Source organism: Rhinolophus sinicus, linkage group LG18 (genome assembly GCF_036562045.2).
Source record: "Rhinolophus sinicus isolate RSC01 linkage group LG18, ASM3656204v1, whole genome shotgun sequence".
Taxonomy (NCBI): Eukaryota; Metazoa; Chordata; class Mammalia; order Chiroptera; family Rhinolophidae; genus Rhinolophus; species Rhinolophus sinicus.
The window spans coordinates 7,944,098-7,964,867 of NC_133767.1; the positions used below are offsets into that span (position 1 = coordinate 7,944,098).

At 50.8% G+C, this 20,770-nt stretch overlaps 1 protein-coding gene and 1 long non-coding RNA gene across 12 annotated transcripts in view; one reads left to right on the forward strand and one right to left on the reverse strand.

The window, feature by feature from the left end:
• CLEC16A (C-type lectin domain containing 16A) overlaps positions 1 to 20,770 on the reverse strand; it is a 190,103-nt gene that overhangs the window by 97,673 nt on the left and 71,660 nt on the right. For 6 of the 11 annotated variants that reach the window (XM_074323098.1, XM_074323101.1, XM_074323096.1 and 3 more), the window contains 5 exons: positions 14,733 to 14,855; positions 12,054 to 12,163; positions 11,225 to 11,269; positions 7,877 to 7,927; positions 4,731 to 4,859 (listed from right to left, as the gene is read on the reverse strand). In XM_074323098.1, the coding sequence (XP_074179199.1) occupies positions 4,731 to 4,859; positions 7,877 to 7,927; positions 11,225 to 11,269; positions 12,054 to 12,163; positions 14,733 to 14,855 (458 nt within the window). Of the gene's footprint in view, positions 1 to 138; positions 175 to 4,730; positions 4,860 to 7,876; positions 7,928 to 11,224; positions 11,270 to 12,053; positions 12,164 to 14,732; positions 14,856 to 20,770 lie in introns of all 11 variants that reach the window. The other 5 variants (XM_074323097.1, XM_074323095.1, XM_074323102.1 and 2 more) reach the window with 1 other exon arrangement.
• LOC141569506 (uncharacterized) lies at positions 2,080 to 5,942 on the forward strand. The gene is made up of 3 exons (XR_012493221.1): positions 2,080 to 2,219; positions 3,138 to 3,193; positions 5,844 to 5,942. It is a non-coding gene; the product is annotated as an uncharacterized LOC141569506 (long non-coding RNA).

Genomic DNA, 20,770 nt, shown 5'->3' on the forward strand with positions numbered 1-20,770 from the left:
TGTGTGAGGCAGTCATTCTGAAGAGTGCTGAAGCAGTTTAAAGTGGGCACAGCCCACTGGGAAAGCCATCTGGCACGATGTAGAAGGTCACACACACACACACACACACACACACACACACACACAAAATATTCATACCCTTTGAACCAGAAATTCCACTTCTGGGAACTTATCCTAAAGAAATAAGCCAAAAGAAAGAAAACACTGTATTCATGAAGCTGCTCATTATAATTTAGTTGAAAACAATGTAATACTGCAAGCAACCAAAATGTCTACCAGCAGGAGAGAATGCCTAAGTAACTTATGGCAGAAGTCACCAGATAAACTTTTATGCACGGGTAAGAAATCAGACTTACTAAAACTGTATTAGCACATGACAAACTTCTTGCTCTACAATGGAGAGAGAAGAGGGCGTGAGGGTAAAAGCCATGGTATGTTCTCCCTGCAACCATAAAAAGAAGTGTTTGCAAACAAAGAGGAAGGAGATACAAAAAATGCCTAAGTGTTGTTTGTTTAGGGTGATGAAATCATGGGAAATTCTTTTCCTCTACTTTCAAAACCTTCCGAGATGCTACTGTATTTTCTTTAATGTATAATACACATCCGAAAACTAAAGCAAAACATTCTGTGTCCTCAAGGTCAATGGCAATAAACACAAAAAACTGTTTGTGGTTTTACAAGGGAACAGGGAAACAGAATATAGGGATAAATAAAACTTTATGCAAATACATTTATTTCACAATGGCTTCAATATTACTACATAAAGACGACTAGTGGCTTACATTCAGATTTTGATATTCACTAAAAAAACTCCTCTTTTCTCTAGCATTAAGCTTCAGTAGATTAGGTCATTAAAGACCCCATTTCTTTCCCACCTAAGATGCTAACATGCTCCACCTCTGTTCAGCAAACATCTCTTAAGCACTTATTGTCTGCTAGGCACTGGGCTTGTCACCTCACAGTTGCTCTCTCTCATATGCTTTGGGCAAGAGCTGACAGGCGGACACACGAAGCTGAGGCTCAGGGAGGTTAAGTAACTTGCTCCAGGTCACACAGCTCTAGAGCTGGGATTCAACCTCAGTTGGTCTGACTCATGAGCCTGAATTCTTTCTTAACTGCTTCTCTCAACTGCCCCTACATGGGGTGGGTCCAGCCCGAGTCCGAGGTTCTGCTTGCATGCTCCCATCGGACCCCAGGAGCTCCAGTGACCCTCCTTTCAATAAGAATTTCCCTTCTCGGTCAGCTGCCATGGCTCAGTGGCACGCTTGCTGTTTTGGTCTTACAGTATTTGTTCACTGTCTATTAAATCTTGGCCCCTAGAAAATGCTCAACAAATACGTCAAACAAAGGAATAAACAGTGTAATTTGCAAAATGCAAGAGGGAACAAATGACTTTATTGCCAGATGCGTCCCCGTGGCCCACAAGGCGCTGCCACCCTCGTCTCCTGTCCCTCCCCTTCACCCGCTCTGCTGTAGTTAGCCTACTCCGTCCCATCGTGGGGACTTTTTGCTCACTACTCCGTCTGTCTGGAGTGTGCCGCCTTTAATTCTCTGCACGCTGGTTCCGTCTCTCTCTTCAGTTTCAGCTCAGATGTCAACCTTGGCAGAGAAGCCCTTCCTGATCACGCTGTATCTAAAGTGGGGCTACCCCTTGACTTCCGAGCCGTGGCTGCAGTCTGATACCAAACTTGTCACCCGCTTCCTGGTTATTATAATAAACGTTACCTCTCTCGATGTCATGTGAAGGCCAGGAAGCAGGGACATTGTCCCTGCTCACTTCTGCACCCCAAGCATAGCATTAGCCATACAAAAAGGACCCACTGGTTCTTTAACGAATGTATAAAGGAATGTTTTAGCAGTTAGCAATGATTTACTAGTCAGGGTTGTTTGAACCTCCCTGACAAGTCCTTAAGGAAAACAAAGGGTAGAATTTCTGAAAAGGCTCAGCCTCCTGAAAGTTACAAAAGTCTACTTGGTGGAAAAAAAAAAAAGGAAAAGAAAAGAAAACCTTTGAATCCAAAGGATGAAATGGAATGTTCCTTGGATACAAGCAAAGAACTTGAAACAAACCACATAAGCCCTCAATTGCTTGCTAAACCATACACTTCCTTAAGCTCAAATTCAAAGCATACTGCTGTGTTCTGACGTCTGAAATAGGCCGGGGAGCTATGTTTCTGGAGGATTCCAGACAGCTGCCTTGCAACAGGAACTAGACTGAGGTGAGTGGTGGAAATTCCCCTTCAGAAATGGATTCTTCACTGTATTGTACACCTGAAACGAATTTAATATTGTATTGCCAACTATGCTGAAGTAAGACAAAGAAACTGGTTCCTGAAATCACAAAGGGAGGCTTCTCGTAGGGGGATGGCTTTGCTTGGAGGTGGCCCGCTCTATTCCATGTCACTCGGCCACCTTCTCTCTGGCTCTAAATCCACGGGCCCTGGAACAGGAGAGTTGCTTTTATAAACATGTCAGACGACAAAGGCTGAGCAGGAGAGCCCAGGGGAGCCCAGAGGCTCCCAGGGGCTCTGCCTGTGCTTCAGGTGGCAGTTTGGACCATGCACCCCGTCTGGGGCGAGGGAGGTGAGTAGCGCAGCCCTGGGAAGTTGCACCTGAGTGAGACGTGATGGGCAACAAGCAGCGAGACCCTGCCGTCAAGAACAGGTGCTGGCCTTCAGCCTGCTTTCCACTGAGTCCTCACAATAACTGGCAAGGAGGGCACATGCTGCTTTCTAGATGACGAGAGAGGGGCTCAGAGGGGAGCAGGAGCCCTAAAGCCCAAGCAACCTTCCCTCTGCCATGTGCCTCAGCCTCAAGTTCTCCCACTCTCTCCTGTGGATCGTCTGCCCCAAGCCAGCAGGTATGATGCCAGGACGCCACTAACAAGGTCGAGGTTCTTGCTGGGCTCCGAGGCCCCCGGGTCCCGCTCCTCCAGCCCCTCCAGCCCCATCCCGTCCCACGTAGCATGCCTCATTCTGGCTCCAGCATGGTCCCCTCCTTGGAGGTGCTGGAATGTGCCACATCCCTCTGCTGCTGCTCCACCTCCCTCCGAGGGGGATTAGGGACCTGACCCCCTGTTCCCTTCCTAATGGCCTCGGCCACATGAAATGACGCTGCCTCTTCTCCTCCCCCTCTAGGCTCTGATTCCCTGAGGACGGGGGCTGTTTTCTATGTCCCTGGCATCCAGCACTGGGTAAGGCCAATAAATACAATGCAGGTAGCAGTGGATCAGAGTGGCTAAGAGCGTGGGCCCTGGAGGCCACACCGCCTGGGCTGAATCCAGGCTCTGCTACTTATTAGCTGGGTGACCTTGAGCTAATCACTTGACCTCTTCCTGCCTCAGTGTTTGTCCTCTATAAGACGGGGATAATAAGAGTGCCCACCTCCTAGGATAGTTGTAGAGTTATGTGAAACCATTCACATGAAGAACTGCTATGAATGATTCACTTTGTAACGAAGAATAGAAGCTCATGTGTTCAGAAAACCTGATGGACCGTGATCCAGAAAGAAGGCAGGCAGGGCTCAGGAGCCGAGGAAGACCTTGGGGACAGAGTCCTCTCTGGCCTGGGGACACTGCAGCTCATCCGAGGGCATGGCTTCACTGTCACCTGGTGGGGGAGCATCTCTTAGGCCAACCCAAGGTTAAGGGTGAGTGTGCCCACATCAGGAAGGAGTCGCTGGCACAACTCACACTTGTCAGAACCCGTCCTCTTGTAAAAGCCGATGCCAAAAATGCCCAGTGCAAACACTGCCGCCCACAAACGTAACCGTGTGCCCACTGCGGGGCCGGGCGCTGGCTGGGAGCACCAGGAAGGGCGGCGTCACCGGCTGGGACAGGGGGAGGCCTGCGGATTTGGTCAGATAGCAGGGAGTGTGGTCCCACTTCCTCTGCCGCGCAGGCAGGCCTCCCAGGTAAAAGTGCAGGCTGGGCGGAGGAGGAAGGCACAGAATCTTCTGGCCTGCTTCTCATGATCCAAAAGTTAAACACTCAGATTAACTCAGGGGAAGATGCAGGCTGATAACGGGAGCGGAGTGCACTGAATTCCACTAATTTATCCATTAACATTCACGTCTCCAGGGAATGATTTTCTAGGAAAAGGTTATGGTGCTTTCTAAGAAAGAAAGTGTGATCTTACGAGGGAGATAAAATACCATGAACAGCCCTGCAAGACGGCTTCAGAAAACAAGCCCTGATAACGGAAGCACACGCCAGCTGGCTTCTGAGAACTAGTCTGCCCTGCACACACGTCTCTCCCGTCGGCCGGCGACAGTCACCATGGCACTTGCGTGTGCCTCAGCCCCAGATCACTCAGATACCTTAACATCACCCCATCTCGGGGTCCTGGGCCTATCTGGGCTAAGGTTTCACCCCAGCCTCACCTGCACTGTGTTCACTCTGCTTACACCCCCACGGCCTTCGCAGAAGCCCAGCCCCTGGCTTCCTGTCCCAGCTCAGGGGTGGCCTGCCCGGGTGAGAGCTGCCTGCCTGCCTGCCACCCACATCCGGTGCCAGGTGCACTGGGATTTCAATCCCTGTTTCAGTGGCTGGCAACAGGCCTTGGGGAGGTAGGCCTGCTGGCCGGGTGTGGGGAGGTGCTGTCTGTCTACCCACTACCTGAGCTCGTGGGGAAGGTGGGCTCTTAACCTGGTCAGAAACCCTCCCTCCCTGCCCCCGGGGGTGGTCCTGGCAGACGGGCGCCCGGGAGAGGTCAGGCCCAGCGCTCACTCACCCGCCGGGTCTTCTCCACGTCACCACAGGGCAGCCGCTTCACAAAGTCGATGCCTGTCAGTGGCGTGCCCGTCGGGGGCAGCAGGATGGAGGCGTCCATCATGAGATATTCCACATTCATGGGCTTCATCTAGGAGAGAGACAGCGCAGGAGACCTCACTGTGGGCAGGTCACCCGGCCTGCATGCAGTCAATGAGCACACGGCACTTGATTACAGCCGAGTGTGGGAGACATGAGCCTTTTTTGTTTCCTAAGGTGCAGGCTTTTCCTTCATTTGAAGTGACAGCTCAGACACTCTGAGAAGTGGCCTCTCTGCTATGAAAAGCTTTGCTTTCTCATCCTCACTCCCCTCCACCCCGCAGGCAGTGGGTCCTCAGGAAGGAGGCCGGTCGCTTTGCGGTGGTCCTTTTAGGGTGGTCTGCCCCATGTGTGGCTGACTGCTGCCCAGCTCCTTCTTGTACTTCCAATGACGATGGCAGCTGCCATTTAAGAAGAGCTGCCTATGGGGGGCCAGCTAAAGGCTTTGTGTGTGTATGATCCTGTTTAATCCCCCCAACAACTGCAGAGGGTTGTTTCCCAATCTGCGAATAAGAAAACGGACTCAGAGAACCCGGGAATGGGTCCAGGCCCATTCTGCTGGTGGCCTGCGTGGCTCCAGACCCCCTATGTCCACCACATAGCCAACACCCCCCTTCCTTCCTCGCCCCCTTAGCATCTTACTTAGGATAATATAACAAGCCACTTATTGAGCATCTACTAAGTGCCAGGCCCTGCAGGGCTCACCTCCCTCTGGATGGCAGGTGCTGGTGCTGTTTCATAGTATGGAGGGGACACTGACCTCCATAGTGAAAGGGTGTATGCTCACAGCCACTGGGCCTCCTTCCACACCACCTCCAGGAAGCCTTCTCTGATTACTAGGACACCTGGTAACATCACCTCCCCTCCTGGAACTTGGGTGCATCAGTACTGATCATTTAATGGACACATGTTGGACACTGACACTTCATTTACCTGGCATCATAAAGGAATGGCATTTCACAAAGGGACATTTTCTATAGAATTAATTTTACTCTTTACAGCACCACAAGCTTAGTTTTGTGTCTTCTGTTTTTAGAAGGTGGGCTTCAATGCTATCACATTGTGTCCGTCGTGCAACATAAAGCGAACTAAATAGGACAAGGCTGTCCGGAGAGACGTGATGAGTGGTCCAGGGAGCCCAGGACACGCAGTGCATGCTGCCCGCCTTTCTCTTTTGGACACTGGAAGCACTTTGCCCCAAAGGCCTATGGCCCACCACCCCAAATCCCTTTAGCCCAGAGCAAGGGAGGCAAAGCCCTATTTCCCGCCCTGGGGCTGCCCTTGGCATTGACCTTCCAGCAGTGCCTTCCCAGCTGCCTCTTGCACCCCTTGCAACTCCCCTTCGCTCTGCTCCCACCACCCTCAGCCACCCAATTCCAGCCTGCCGTCAGCGGGCGTCCCAGAGATGGCTGTGTTCATGCCTTTTGCATCCAACAAGAGGTGATAAGAAACACGAGTGAAGGGTCAAAAGTAGAGGCCTGGCTTTAGAGCAGGGGCCTCCACGAGCGCTTGAGTAGCACCCACTTGAGAGCTTGAGCCTGTCCCCACTTCATTTAGCTTAGCGGCTGGTTTCCTAAAGTCTGGGCTAAGGACTGACTTTCAGACAGGAGGACTGGGGGTGTGTGTCACCTTTGTATTTCTCTAGAGTGCCAACCATTGTGCAGGACACACAATAAACGTGTGATTAAGACAAAGAGATGAAACCCAGGAAACTCCCTATGGTGGTGGTGGGGAGAACCGAATATTCATATACAGACTCCACAGGACGCACCTCTGAGGTATTTCACTGGCAGCCTAGGCAGGCCGCTATGTGGGACGGGTCCCATTTCACACATGGAAAAATCAAGGCTCAGAGTGTAAGCAATCCACCCAGGGTTGCAGTTAGTAGCAAAAGCAGAAACTGAGCAGCGGTTTAGAAGCCCGAGCTTTTCAGCATCGTCAAGTGACATGTGAGCCTTACGTTTCCAAACAGGAAACCAAACTGTGAAGAATGACATTGCGGAAGAGGACGTCACAGGGCTAAGATAAAACGATAGCTAACCACTGAATCCACTCCACTCTAATTAATGGTCCGACGAGTTGCAGACTGACATGCTCTTCTAGGGGGTCGGGGGAGGAATGGGGGGCTGTGACCATCTACAGGGGTGAGGTGCCCACGGGCAGCTGCACGTCACGCCGAGGAGGTGTGGGCCCTGCTGGGGCACGTTTGGCGAGGAAGGATGCCGTTTTATGCTTTTCCCTTGCAAAGGCCTCAGACCTGCCGCGAGAGAGGATGTGGTAAGGGCCCAGCTCTCCAGATACCCGGTGACAGCGAGGGAGCCAGGGAGCCACTTAGCGCACGCTGCCTGCCTTTTTCCTTGGGACAATTTAAACACTTAGGCTTATTATAAACTTCCCGAATCTCTTCACTCTTTGGTGAGTAATGTCCATGAAAAGGATCATTTATCTTGTATTTACTGAGTGCCAGCTAAGGGGCAGGGGCTGGGGAGACAGACAACAGGGCAGTACAGAGAAAGTTGCAATCTTCTGAACCTCTCTTTTCCCATGATTCCGCCTGCTGGATGGAGACAGGGAAGGCTCTGGGCTGGCACTGCGGATTCAAGGAGGAGCAACATGCCAGAACCTTCTGGTGGCGTGGCAAAGGAGGCGGCATAATGTACAAAGAAGCTGCCCTGCCACTCACTCACCAGGCACATGTGGGCACCTCACTCAACCTCTCTGACTCTCGCTTCCTCGTCAGGAAACGGACGCTAATGATAGCAGCTCCTCCGCTAGGCTGACATGGGGTTAAGAGATTTAATATATACAACAGGCTTCCCGCACCTGACACGGAATAAGTCCTCAGTCAAATGGTATCCATAGCAAAGTGAATCTTTCCCATCTAATCACACAGCCCAGCTCAGGGGAAGTGAATGTCATCCGAAGTTTCCACAGAGCTGGGGATCACTGTTTCCAATTAACTTCCCGCCCAATCTCTGCCATTTGGGCAGAGAGCCCCAGGGTAGAGCTCTCTGGGTTGGGCAGGGCAAGCTTTGCAGGCACATAGGGGTCTCCTGGCCCCTCACTTACTGTCATGCTCCTGTACTCATCTTCAAACATGTCCAGAAAAATTTCTTCTCCCTAAAAGCAAAGGGAGGGAGCGAAGAGAAGATTATGCATTTTTCTCCCCCATAAACAACAAAGTATTATAAACTTCAGTTCACGGCTTTTGGGACCATCTGTTTCTCATTAGCAAGTTCTCGTAAATCACCAGGAAGTAAAATACACACGTGAACACGAACACACACGCTCAAACGAAAGCCCAGATATCAAATTGCACCTCTCAACGTTTTTCTCCCTTTTTTAAGCATATGTAGTTAGATTTCTTCTGTCAAGGCAGTTAATTAAAAAACACAAACCAAAAATAACACCACATGTGCCTAAAATATGAAAATGGTTAATATCTCAAGTGTTTAACATCCTTCATTTATTGAGAATGGTTGGAAAAATAGGGAATTCTGGTTAAGCTGCCATGTTAAAACTACGAGGCTCCACATCTCTGAAAGGAACAGTATAATTAAATACACTTAACATTAAAATTATACGGCTTGTTCCATTTGTTTTTGAGCCGTGTGCTTGGGGTTTTGTAGTTCCTGCAGCCTTGGGGACTCTGCCCAGGAGGTCCCTCTCAGAACAGGGTGGTGGGGATGAACTTGGCTCCAAGACACATAAACCAGGGGCCAAATCCCATTACCTCTTGGAGCCTCTTTGTTTCGCTGCAAGACTGGGATGACAGCCCATGTCTGTGTGGGTCCCTGTGACGATGCAATGAGTTAACACGCACAAAGTGCTGAGCACACAGCCTGCCCGTCGGTCAGGGCTGGTAAGTGTCAGAGCTCGCGGCCTTATGATCACTACTGGACGGGACCTCAGCTGGGGAGGGGAAGGGAGTCAGCTGGATGCATCCTGACTGAACTGTCCTGTCTCTCTCACAGGTCCTGCCTCTCACATGTGTGTGCACACGCGTACACACAGACATGCGCACGCACAGTCTGGGAAAAGCAATAGGTCCCTTATATATTTTTCTAGTTATCAGAACTACAGATAAATTTGAGTATTTTTGTGCGGTGTATAATCACAGAAACAACAACCCCTAAAGACCCAAAAGCTTCTGAGCTATTACATTACACTTACTTTATACTTAGGGCATAAATCGTATAGAATAAAAGAGAAAAATCTGGGTTGGGAGAAGGCAGCTGCAATTCAAATACAGCAAATCCTCATTTAATGTTGTGGATAAGTTCTCAGAAACTGTGACTTCCAGCGAGATGACTATAACAAAATGAACTTTGGTGTAGACTAACTGATAGAAACAAGAGTTAAGTTCCGACCGTATAGTTCTGGTCACAAAAACATCAACAAACTTCTAAACAAAGACTCAGAACACTTCTAATATTAAATATTGAAATAAATAGCAGCTATCGCTACATTTAAGAAAGATTGATAAAAACAATGAAGACCAGTCTTTTCCAACTGCCTATTCCAGTTCAGGGCTGCAGGGGGCCGGAGCTTGTCCTGGAGGCTCAGGATGCAAGGCAGGATCCACCCAGGACAAGATGACCTTCCACTGCAGAGTCACTCACACCCACAGCCACACACACTCAGACTGGGACGATTTAAGCACTCAATTCATCTCATGTGCTCATCTTTGGGACATGGGAGGAAACTGAAGTCCCCAGAGCAAACCCACACAGACATGGGGAAAACATGCAAGCTCCACATCAGCAGTAGCCCAGGCTGGGAAGCCATTTCTCATTTCCTCGTCAACGGTACAATAAGACGACATGGGACGAAACTATGCTGTGTGAGGACGTGCAGCATAGCTCTCCTTTTGTTAATGATAAAAAAAAAACCTCTGGGAAAATGCCTATTAATGCATCTTTCTGCTTTTGCAATCCAAAAGCTTTCTAGGGGGAAATACGCTGAGAATAGTTATATTGGAAAGAGATTCAAAGATGACTAAGGCAACTGTGAGGTTTCTGCCTTCTTTGGGGCTTTGCTAGAACACACGTATCCTCATTTGGAGCCACGTGTGGTTTGGGATGGTCTAAGGGAGACTAGGCTTTCCTCCCCAGTACGTGGGGGCCCACAGTGGTGCCACCATCGTCTTGGCCACCCCCGTGTGGCTGCCGCCTGGAGTCCTCTAATACTGGAGACCGGGACTGCGGATGACGTGAGCTGGTTTTACCTCAGCAAATGGTGACCGTGCTTTAAAAAGCTTCCTGCAGACACAAGGATTCCTTGCATGTATGGATATAATTCACAGCAGTTTAGAGAGAATAGAAGCCACGAAGCACATGTGAATAAGAAAATGGCAATGCCGACACCTGCCCTCATCCTCAGAGGATCTCTTTGTCAGTCACATTACAAGGGGGAAACCATCATTAACAGGATCTGGAGACACTTGGTGTGGAGGCCAAAAAACCAAAAAGCTACTAGGATGGTTGGACATATGGATTAATCTGTTATTGCTGACAAATGATGAGCCTTGCCCACGAGCATATAATGCCTTAGGGTAAGACCTAAACAAAGCCATCACAATGAGCTATTTTAACATGGATCATCTGGAACCTGAGGCCAAATCTATTCATTTTTCAGGCCCTGGAAAGTCCTGGTGGTCCTTGGCAAAATCTCCCTGAACTTAATGATAAATGTTTAGAAGCCTTAGCATACACGTATGTAAGTAATACGTGTACAATTCATAAATTCATACGTAATTCACAAATATAGCTGACTCTTAAACAACAAAGGTTTAAACTGTGAGCGTCCACTCATACGCAGATTTCTTTCAATAAATACCTGTATTGTTTTCGACCCAAGGTTGGGAGGCCAAAGATGCATTGGCCGACTGTATGTATTGGTCTGCGCCATTTTACGTAAGGGACTTGAGCACCCGCAGATTTGGGTATCTGCGGGGGGTCCTAGAACCAATCCCCCCAGATGGCAAAGGTATTTCTGTTTTGGGGGAGTCCACAGTTATACGCAGGGGGATAGGTGCCCCTAACCCTCCACATGGTTCAATGGTCAACTGTAATTTTACATGTCTAAGCATATATAATTCATGAACATATAAGTTCACACGTATAATTTAGTCACGTGTGCATGTGTGTGTATATAATTCATAGTTTACACTCCTGTCTAATTGACAAGCAAACTGTCACTGACTAGGGGTGAGTCCTCCAAAGCTGTACTGAGAAGAGCATGAGCAGAGAAGCTGAGAGACCACTGCTCTCGAGATTGAGGTTTAACATTCTTACTCAAGCACCACAGGGAGAAAAACAACTGAGGACACGTAACTTTATATAAACGGGACCAGACGCTACAGCCCTGTTTATACGCCGCACATCACCCTGCTGTCCCAGGACTTGGTCAATTTACCTTATAAAAGTGCCGCACCAGGTGAACGCTTTCTTCCCTCGCGCCCTGTTAAAAGAGAGGGAAGGTGTGAGGGAGGCAGGTCTCCTGCAGGCAGGTGAGTGGGGTAGATTCCCGATTCTAAAATCTGAGTGTATATAAGACAGTTGCTGGGCTAATATCCTTAATCTATAAAGTGGTGGAAAGAGAGCTCAAAATAAAAAACGGGCAGAGGATAGGTGATTTAGTGAGACAATATGGGAAGTTGTTAATACACCGTTAAGTGAGGGGGGGGCAAGGGGGATGGGTTATAATATATGGCCATGATGACCGTTTTTATTTTTCAAAATGTGTGTGAGTGCATGTGTGTATCTGGAAAGACACACCAAAGTGTCAACCGTAGTTGTTACTTTTGACAACTGTACTTTCTTTTTGCTAAAATAAACATGGAAAATACGGGGAGAGACAATAAAAGCTATTTAAAACAATAACTGTAGAGATTAGCACAATAAACTACAAATAACCAAATGTGTGTACGTGTTTGTATGTGTATAAAATTTTGTAATACAAAAACAAAACACAACAAATTAAAACCTGGAGACAAGTAAGGGCCAAGTGACTGTAACAAGAACGGCCACAATTCAGTGACTGCCTGGGCTCATCAGGCCAGTCCCAGTGGAAGGGAAGCTGTGTGGGAACAGGCGGGCTGCAGCAGGCGCCAGGGCTCAGGCCCAGCTTCTGGTCGCGGGTGCTGGGGACACCATGGACGGGGCTCCGGACAGGATCCAGCGGCCTCCGCCTCCCCAACTTCCTCCCACTCTCCCTCAGGGCCCACAGGGTGGGAGGCCCTCACCTCCAGGCAGGCCAGGTGCACGTCCTTTATGATGCAGCCGGTGCTGGTCACGACCTGCTGCTTCAGGAGCAGGCAGCTCAGCTCCAGCGTGGCCAACCGGATCTTCCCGTCTGCAGAGCACATGGGGGTCAGCCACACACACGCAGGGCTATGTGCCGTAAACACAGCCTCCCGCCTTGCGGACTTTTAGCTTAACAGGTCAGGTGACCAACCAGACAGTTCAAGGCCCCTGACGTCCAGTGGGGATGGCGAGGGAACCCCACATGCCAAATCTTTTCCCAATCAATTACAAGTAAATGTTCCCATCAAAACTGCACACACCGAATACTCCCTTGTAGTCGCTTCACTGGGAGAGGGGATGCAGCAAAAAGAGGGCAACTAATTATTAGTGAAGGCCTAGACAGTGGCCATCTGTGGTTGCTTTGCTTGCCCAGCATACCTTCTCCTTCTTTAGGGGCGAGCACCCCCATTTCCTTCGGAGAACCACCAGCCCCACCGTTGGACATGTGATTTGGTAGAAGCTGGCCCCCTACCCCCATCCCAGCGGTGGGCACATCACCCAGGCTGGTTGGGGTGCTCTAGTCCTCTGTTACGGTGACTGGGTAGGGGACTGGCAAGGGAGCCAACCAAAGCCAGTAAGGCTCCGTCCTACAACTTGCTGGAACCACTGGGCAAGAGACTCTCCCCTTGTGCTGGGCTGTGGGGAGGAGTGGTGGTGGGGTCCTGAGTGGCACACCGTTACAATCCACGGTGGCCACCGCCCCACCCTCCCAGTGTGTTCAGCCTTTTGTAAAGTGTTCTGCAGACTGAGCCCTGAGCCTCCCTTCCCACCAGATTGCGCAAGTGAGTCTCCTGCAGCAAGTCGAGGGCCAACACAGAAAGGGGCGCCTGGCACCGCTGGCAGCTATCTTGCCAACACAGAGCCCAAAGACAGTCTTGAAAATGTTTGAGGCCCTGGATGCAGGCAGCTGTGACTGAAAGCCAAGGCCCAACAGACTTAACGTTACACAAGCCAACAGTTTTGTTTGTTTGTTTCTGTTTGTACAGTTTCAGTCAGTCTGGGCTGGGTTTCTGTTAATTGTAACCAAGTTCTGACGGACATGGCTTGCTATCCTACTGTGAGCCAGGACATGGCTTGCTATCCTACTGTGAGCCAGGCACGGTCTGCATGCTTTTCAGTCACTCCCTCCACGAGTCTCTATAAAAACCCGTCGCAGCGGGTGTTCTAAAGACTGAGGTTTAGAAGAGTGAAGTAACTTGTCCGAAGTCTCACCCTGGACAGTGGTGGACTCCAAGTGCCATGAAAGCAAAACCCACATCTGACATCACTCCTAGAAGCACCTGGGACTGGCCAACCAAAGGGCAACCTGCTCGTATGCAAACTCCTCCTTGGGTATTTAAGTTCATGTCTGGGGAGAGGTCTCAGTGTGGAAGAGGGGCCAGGAGAGGGGCAAGGCCCCAGACCATATCCCATAGGCCTTGGAAATGCCAGGGCCCAGGATGGGCCCCTGAGGAAAGCTCAAGGCAGACAGACCACCGCCCACCTCCCTGCCCGTCCTCTGACGCCTCATGTGTCAGGTGGGGAACAGAGGGGAAGAGGGAATCATTTGGTCAACAATGAATAGGCTATTGCAAGCAGAAACAGGCCCTCTGAGCATGATACACGCCCAGGGGCCACGTGGGCAAAGGCTGGTTCATCTCAGCTCAGTCACTCTCCCTGCACCAGGGGCACCCAGCGCCTGCCTGCCGCCCCGTGCAGCAGTTCTCCGGTGCCCAGTCCCACTCCCGCCTGCTGCCCCACCAAGCCACACCGTCGGCCAGGTCAGAAACACCCCTTCTGCTGCCTGCAGGGAAATGGAACATGACTTTCCACCAAGACCCTTCTACCTTTCCAAGTTCCTGCGGAGGAGCTGGCTTCCTCCCACTGGGCTCATCTGTCTCCAGAAAACAGAGAGGGCAGCAAGCTCCTTCATCCTCATTGCAGCTTCCAGACTGTTCCTCTGAGCTGCCCCAACCTCTTCCCTTCAGAAATACAGGCTGTTTTCTACCCCAGCCCTCAATGGGCCCACTGTCCCTCCTGACACTGGAGGCTCCTCTCCCAACATCCAGGCCACCTTCCTCCAGCACGGAGCCACGTCCGTTCACACAGCTCCTGCCAACTGCCCTCTTGGCCACAATCCTGGGGAGGCAAACTTGCCCCAGTTGAGAACCACTGTGCTAGGTCGTCCTACCTATTTCTCACCCTTGCTGTGGCTGTTGATCGGTGTTGGCTAAAACTTCAGAACTAGCCTGACAGTGCCAGACGTTGGGTGTAGCTTATATTACTATCAAAAGCTCCCGACCCAAACCTTCCAACCTTCCCCCTCACTCACACTCTCAGCCTAGTTCAAGGTCAAATGTAGCCTTGGGCCCCCCTGCGAGGAGGACCGCAGACATTGGCAAAACTGGCAAAAGAGGGGTTGGGTACGGAAGAAAGAGAAAGGCAGGGCCTGGCACAAACACCGCGGGGGTGGAGGGGAGGAAAGAGAGGAGACCCAGAGATGAAGGAAGACATGGCGGGACAGGAGGGCATGGTTAGCCCAGGACACAGGTATATGTGGCAGAGGGTGTGGCCGAAATCCAGCTGGATCCCCAGAAGGGCTCCACCACCCCTGTGAACAGCCAACCCGCCCCAGGCACCTGGCTGGGCGGCGTTGTTCATGATTCTGATGAGTCTCTCGGCCAGGAGGTGGTTGTAGGTGGTCTTCTCGGCGGCACTGGGCACTGGGAGCTGGATCCGCTCTAGTTTTTCAGGATCCATGCCTGGAATGGAGAAAGCGACAAGCTGTAAGGACGCGAGGCCACCTTACCGAGAGCCCTCCTCGTCCTGAAAGGCGCCTGGGAGCAGGCCAGTCACGGTCCATCCCCCCGAGTTCTGCCACGACTGGGTGCTGTCTGAACTAGAACTCACCTCCACCTCAGAGGTTTCTGTAAATGGACCTTCGGGAAACATATTAAAACATACATTTTCTATCACTATGTGTAAATGCGAAATCAGCTTTGCTGCAACACGGACAGTAACTACGGCACAAGAAAAAGGAAACAAATGATGTTTACATTTTAGCCGAAGACTGTTTCAAGGGCTACTCGTTGCCCCGAGGCCTGCTCTGTCTGTGTTAAAAAGGGAGCCTGGCGGGTACTTAGAAGGCGCTGAAGATACCCCAGTTCTAAACGGTGACGCGCTCCTGGACAAAATCTGAGGGAATGGAAAAAGGAGTTAACTTTCGCACAGTTTGCTTCCCTGCCATTACGTGCCAGGTCTGGGTGCCACCTGAGGCCACCCCTGTATGAGACACATGCCACAATGGGAGGTGGGGGGCACAGACCTAGAGAAACAGAGACCATACAGAAAGGAAACAACAGCCATACCCAACAAAACACCTCAAGCTCTGAACACCAAACGCAGAGAGCAGGGCCCAGCCCTCAGCGCACGCTCAGGCGCTGGGCCAGGGGGTGGCACTGCAGAAAGAGCCCACACTGAACCTTGTGACAGAAACGTGCAAGGAGTGTGAAGCCCACAGAGGGGCTCTATCTTAAAGAGGCAAAGGAATCAGTCTTTCTCCAGTGAAGAATAACAGCTTTGAAAAGACAAACGACAAGACGGTGGGGGGGACGAAAGAGGGAGTACCCAATGTCTGTGAACTGGGTATCATTTCTCCCAAAGCAAAACCCAAAAGCAGGGCGACAGGAACAGCGGTTAGGGCCACTTCAACAGGCCAGGTGTGGGACGGGAGGCGTCCCGAATCCTTGCCCTCTCACCTAACGCGGCACTGGGAAAGGACTCCTGCAGAAACAAACATGTTTCTTGAGCCAAGCTCAGAGAGCTGCACAGATTGCGCTCGGAGCACGTCTTTTCCTGTTATTCTACAAAAGGGGGGAAGGTGGCACTTCTGGGAACTCTTGAAATACGGCCCCTTGAGTACTAGATGACGCTTCATTTAGAACCTTGACAAAATAGTGGAGGATAGCACTGAAGAGCTGATTGTCTGGATTCTAAGTAACTCCCCCCCACACACACATTGACGTCAGAAACCATAACAATATATCTTGTTTTATTGAATTCCTTCCAGCTCCGAACCAGAGGCTAAGTCATGCCAAGGAGATGACACGGGTGAGAGACGGCCTGAGGGCCTGAGTCGGGTAGTTCTCTCTCAGGCCCCACCACCGCGGCTTCCGTCAAAAAATTTGATTGCAATGAAAATTTAATTTGTGGATTCTGTATCTCATTTTGATGCGAAATGTCTAACTTTGAAGGATTCTGGTTTATTAAATGGCAAGAAGAACACCAATTGAATCCTTTTTGGCATTTGTTTTTTTTCCAGAGATGTCAACACTGCCCTAACATCTCTCTATCTTTTCATTTCTGGCCCTTTGGGAACTGTCAGTCAGCGGTTCTGGGGGAAAATGGCTGCTCAGCCTGCCCAGCACCTCACCCAACTTCATGACCTGAGCATCTATCATCGTACTTCAAAGAGGATGGACGGCAGAAGGAGCCCAGCTGCTGGCTCCCTTGGGAATGTGGCGGTGGCTGGCAGAGCCAGGAAGAGACACAGGCTCGGCCCAGCACTTGAATTCCTATGGTGAGCTTCCATTGTGTCTCTTTCCTATTATTGCCCCTACTCTCAGAGACGTTTGTCAAAAAATGACGAAATCTGCAGCAAAATCTTCTCTGGACAGGAAAAGAAACACTCCAAGGTTACCCTGACCCTCCTCAACTGGCAGCTCTGTTCTTTGTGAAGGGGGCAGAGGGTTCCGGGGGTCTGAAACACTTCCAGAACTTCAAAGGGCTAGATTCCAGTGCAACCTCTTCCTTTAGTGAAGACATTAAGGCCCAGCGATGTTAAGTCACATCCCCAAGGTCACAGAGCAAGTTAGAGGCACAGTTAGAACCAGGATGATTACAAATACGGGGGATCCAGATGGGGAGTGGGTGTTATCACCTGCACAGAGAGCCAACCACGGTGAGCAGTGTGCAAGGGGTCTGCCTCTGTGCTGACAACAGCCACCACCTCCAGGGCCTCCTGGTGTCCTGGGGCTCACTCTCTCCCAGGGCCCCTGTGGTCGGGTGGAGGTGGAGAGAGCCAGGTGCAGGGTGCAGAAGGAATTTTGGTTGGGGACTTAACCTCTTGGACCCTCAGTCTCCTTACCTGCGCAATGCGGATAATTACAGTAACTGTCTGTCCCAGGGTTGCTGTCAGGATCCAGGAGAAGCATGCACTCATGGTTCACTAACGATACCCTGTCGTTAACCACTGATGGGAATTTTTACTTTGAGCACGGCATAATGGATTTCGGTATCATTTGTATTAAAAGAAAGAATGAAAGCACAAAAGGACAGAAAAGGAAAACAACCTGACAAAAGCTAAACTCAAGCTATTTTAGAAGACCCCGAGGAGGCATGCTGCGCTGTTTGGGGGCCAGCTCAGATGGCAAGTACTCAGATTGGAGTCTGAGGGATGAGTGGGCATTTGCCTTAAGCTGCACAGGACTTACCAGGCCAAGGGGGGACTGCAAGGAATGCGGCAGAGCTGGGGAGGCTGGGGTGACGGGCTTTGGGAAGAAGTGATGAGGCAGACGTGGGGGCAGGGGCGGAACAGGCAAGTCTTGGATGCCAGGATCCCTGGAGGGCACCTACGGGAGGTGACATGGCCCAGTTGTGCCCTCGATGACTATAAAGTGGTCTCCATTCCCCCGGCCACTCAAGGTGATCCCCACGCTTCCGGCACTTCCCCCCCCCAAACAGACGTGGTATTGTAACGCATTCTGTGTGCGGTGGATTTTACCACCAGCCACGGGGAGACAGAGAGCAGGGTTGAGTCCACACAACATGTGGTAAACTTTGTAAAAAACCCCTCTGAGCACCTCCATTCTTTCCCCAGCTCCTCCTGGGCCAGGTGCCTCATTTCTTCCCCCGTCTCTCTTTCTCTGTCGTGGCCTCTAAAACCCCCTCTGTTACTCCGAATTATCCCGCCCTAGCCCTTGGCTTTTAAGGCCTGTGCAGCAATTCAAAAGTTCCAGACATTCAAAAGTTTCAGACGTTCTTCTGGTCCAAACAAAATGGTGGCTTACAGCTGTGAATGAACAAGGTCAGTGTCAAAAGATTAACAAGGATACACATGTGAAAGGGAAATGGTACACGGGTGTACACACACACACACACACACACACACACACACAGATTTTCAGTCACTGAAAGGCAGGCTTTGTTGCAAACTTGATCAAGTTTCTTACTAGCCATTTCCCTTTGACTGAAATAAACACTGGAGAATGTATTGTCCTGTTTGCTTCAACTCTTAAGTGCCCAGTGACAGACAAATTCCAAAGAAGCTCAGATGACGTCACATGGCCCGGGGCCACCAGCAGGTTCAGACTTCCCGCAGACAACATGCGTCCTTGCTCCCTTGGCCACTGCCACAGCCATGGCCAGATCCTGCTCTGCCCGAAGGAGTCAGAGCTGGCCTTCCCTTTCCAGGGCTTCTACCCCAACCACCTCAGGGCTGAGGGAGGGGAAGGCTGGAGCTCCCAGCTAACTATTCAAGGACTCCGGAATAGAAGGGAGGGGCGTGGCTCCACGCTGTCAGTCACCAGGCACTAAGCTTCCCCTCCAAGTTCTAATTTCTGGATTCTTCCTCCTTTGTGGTAACCCCCACTCAGGAGAGGGGTGGAAAAGACCCAGAGGAAAGTTACATAAAAAGAAGTAGACAGTCAAACCTGGATAAAGAGACCACAATAATGCTAGGTAAATAATGGTCAAGATAATTTTTTGTTTCTTTTGACCACGCGAGGTTTCCTTGGCTATAGTCACGCAAGCGTTGCCAGTTTTGGAAAACTATAGACCAACTATTTCGAAACCGACCCAGATGTTGGGCCGCCTTCCAGTGTACTTCCAGTTCTGATAATGTGTCAGTCGAGATCCAAGATGAGGTTTTGCCAGCTCTGCCTAGTGAAAGCCTGCCTTTATCCTGTTACCTTCCCACCTTTCCCATACCTCTCGTCCGTGTTCCAGTAACTTCTCAGCAAAACAAAACAAGCACAAGATTCCTCTTGGGTAAACAACGACAAAGGGAGCGTCAGGGGTAGCAGGGTGGTGGGTGGAGTGGGGACACTTGAAGAAGACAAAAGCCGCAACACTCACTCCCCACCTGCCCCTTGGGCCAGGGCTCTGCAGACCTGACAAAGGAAAGAAGGCTGCATTTTCTATCACAGATCCGAACCAGAATTCATTATGTGGCACAATTGAATCATGATGAGGGCCCTCCTCCAGCCGGTCAAGCCTTCCCACTGTGGGATATTCATTTTGGTGCCGCATCTAATCTATTATGATTTACTGGAAGGCCTGAGCTAACATTTGGTTTTTATTAACATTGCTTTTATGTTAAAATTGTCTTATGATGAAAAATCTATCAGAAAGAGACCATTTCATTAGGGGGCCTGCTTGGAGGGTACAGATCTTGAAAAGAGAGGCTGACGGTTAAGTGACGCTCACTGCCTGCTGCCTATCCAAAAACCCCGCCAACCAACAACAACAAACGCCGACCAGTGCAGACCCTGTGGCCACAGGCCAGGACCACAGCACAAACCAGGTGGCCGCTCCCCCACTCGGCAGTTTGCCCTGGGAGTCTCCCAGGCACCTGGGCCCCAGGGGGCCGAACGGGAACTCGGCAGCTCCCTCTCCAAACCTGCTCCCTGACCCACACTCCCTGGTCCCAGAAATGGCACCGGCAGCCACACAGTGGCAGGAGGAAGGGATCTGGGCACCAGCGAGATTTCTTTCTCCTTTGGTGCTTCCTGCCATGCAAATCAAGCAAAACTCCCCCTCCCCAGCTGGGCTCCTCGCCTTGTCTCCCCATCCTAGTAAATGGCCCCACATAGTTGCTCAAGTGTCCCTTTCACTCAACCCCCACATCCAATCCATCAGCTGATCTGGCTCTAAGCTTCAAAACATGTCCTAAAACCTTCCACTTTCCCTCATCTCCACAGCCAACCGTGCTAATTCAAGCCACATTAGCCCCTGCCTGGACCACTGTAATAGCTTCCTAACAAGCCTCCCAGCCTCCCTCTTGCAACTCACGCCCCCACCCCCATTAATCTACTTTCCATCCAGAAGCCAGTGTTTTTCCAACAATTTCCGACCGTTCATGCCACTCTTCTAATTACAAATCCTTTGGGGGGTGGAGGGTTCCCACTGAGCTTATAATAAAATCTAAATTCCTTTTCACGGACTTCAAGGCCTTTCACAGTCTGGTCCCTGCCGACCTGGTCAGCCTCACCTTGGCCTGCTTTCTAGTCCTCCAGCCTATAAGGCTTTTCCCACCTCAGGACCTTTGCACATGCCTTACCCTTAGCCCAGAGCACTCTGGCCCCAGATCTTTGCACAGCTAACGCTGTGTCACCTTTGGGCTTTGCCTCTGATGTTCCCTCCTCACAGAAGCCTTCGCTGACCACCCTGGCCAGTAACCCTGCGCCGCCACCACTGCGTTACTCTTTATCCCTCTACAATCACAACTTATCCTCTTGTTCACTCGAGAGAGACTCACCAGACTTGTTCCAGGGCCCACGACAGTGCCTGGCACGTAGTGAGTGCTCAGCAAACATCTGTCCAGGTGAGAAAGTCGTTCCATTTCACCCGCACTGCTCACACCTGCCCACATCTCCACCCGCCCATCTTCTGGCTAAAC